General features: G+C 72.9%; 1 protein-coding gene across 1 annotated transcript in view; it reads left to right on the top strand.

Moving 5' to 3' along the window:
• The first annotated feature begins 411 nt into the window (after window positions 1–411).
• The window catches only part of WDR5 (WD repeat domain 5), a 54,560-nt gene continuing 53,483 nt past the window's right edge, over window positions 412–1,488 (top strand). The window contains exons 1-2 of the mRNA XM_012721183.1: window positions 412–588; window positions 1,174–1,329. Coding sequence (XP_012576637.1) covers window positions 1,249–1,329 — 81 coding nt within the window. The 5' untranslated portion in view covers window positions 412–588; window positions 1,174–1,248. The remainder of the gene's footprint in view (window positions 589–1,173; window positions 1,330–1,488) is intronic.

Genomic DNA, 1,488 nt, shown 5'->3' with positions numbered 1-1,488 from the left:
GCCCCGGCTCCCGCGTCCGGCTCACGAGCCCAGGAAACTGCGCTTGGCGGGCAGTTCTGGGGATCCGGGAGGCCCCACCTGGTGGTCAGGTCCCGCCAGCGCCCGGAGGGGCAGGGCGCAGGCCGGGTCGGGGACCTCCTCTCCCGAGCCAGCCCTCTCACCTGGTGTTGGCAGGCAGGCGCCCAGCCCAGCCCCTCCACGTGAGCTGGACCTTGGGGCTGGGAAGAGCCGGTGCCTCAGCGGCCAGTGCCTGGCTTGCTGACCTTCGCCTGCCTGCGGGGCCCTGCGTGCTGTTGGGTTTGGTTTGGGCGGGAGCCGCTAGACACCTGCTGGTGTCCACCTACTGGCATCCCGCGGGTTTGCGGGGCTCCCCATTCCTCCGGGGTCTTCACTTGCAGCCAAGAGTGCTCCTCGGGGACCTGCTGCCCCTTTTCCTGTGTGGACTCGACACCAGCCCCGCCCCCCAGCAGGGGAGCCTCTAGGGTTTGCAGAGGGGCTCACCTGTGGGCCGCCGGCCCCCTGCGGTGTGGGACAGGACCCCCCCCACCCCCTTTCTGTCCGCGGACTCGCCCAGCCAGCGAGCTGAAGGTGGGTCCCTGGGCCACCAGGGGCATGGAGGACCCGCCCCCCGCCGGGTCCACTCACCCTGTGCCGCCTGCCTGTGTGGCCCCCCCCAGGCCCTGCGGCCGCATGTGCTGGTGCATGGCCACTTTCCCCGTGGAGCCTTCCGACCCCCTCGGCTCTGGGGGCGCCTGTATCTCCTGGTGGGACCGGGTCGCGCCTCCCTGCCGGCGTGCTCGGGCTGCTGGTCTCTGGGGTCACCGTGGGGCCACTGGGCAGCTGCGCTGTGGGCAGGAGGCCCCTTTGGGGCGGCGGGCCCTGCTCCCGCATGACCTGGCCCTTGTGTGGCGTCGCGTCCCGGAGCAGCCTGCGCGGCAGCGGGGCCAGGGGAGGGCCTCGACTGGTCAGCGGGGAGCCATCCCTTGGGTGCAGCTGAGGGTCCGCATGGGCCCCAACCCCCCGCGCCCGAAGCTGGGCCCCGACTTGCCCTGAGGTTCCTGCCAGAGGCGGCGCCTGTCTGAGGCCTCCGGAGGACACCGTGGTTCGCCCCCAGCTGCGTCTGCGCCGCCTCTTTCGTGGACTTGGGTGACCGTGGGTCTCGCCCCCGCGTAGGTCTCAGTCGGCGGCGAGAGGCCCCTGCTTCGCGCGTGACCGCCTCGTCCGTGTCCTGCCGCGGGCGCCACAGCCATGGCCTCCGAGGAGAAGAAGCCCGAGACGGAGGCCGCCAGAGCCCAGCCCACCCCGTCGTCCTCGGCCACGCAGAGCAAGGTGCGCCGCCGTCCCCACGGGCCCAGGACACCTCTCGCTCCGCACCCCGCCCTGTCCCACCGTTCCGACGCGTAGGCGGGCTGGGCCGCCCTCCTGTGGGGGCAGCGAGCACATGCGGCTACTGTCGGGCAGCCCTGGCGTGTCTAGCCGAGAGGCGGG

This window comes from Condylura cristata, unplaced genomic scaffold (assembly GCF_000260355.1).
Source record: "Condylura cristata isolate star-nosed mole 26May11 unplaced genomic scaffold, ConCri1.0 scaffold00006, whole genome shotgun sequence".
NCBI classification, from domain to species: domain Eukaryota; kingdom Metazoa; phylum Chordata; class Mammalia; order Eulipotyphla; family Talpidae; genus Condylura; species Condylura cristata.
This window is presented reverse-complemented; position numbering and strand designations above follow the sequence as displayed.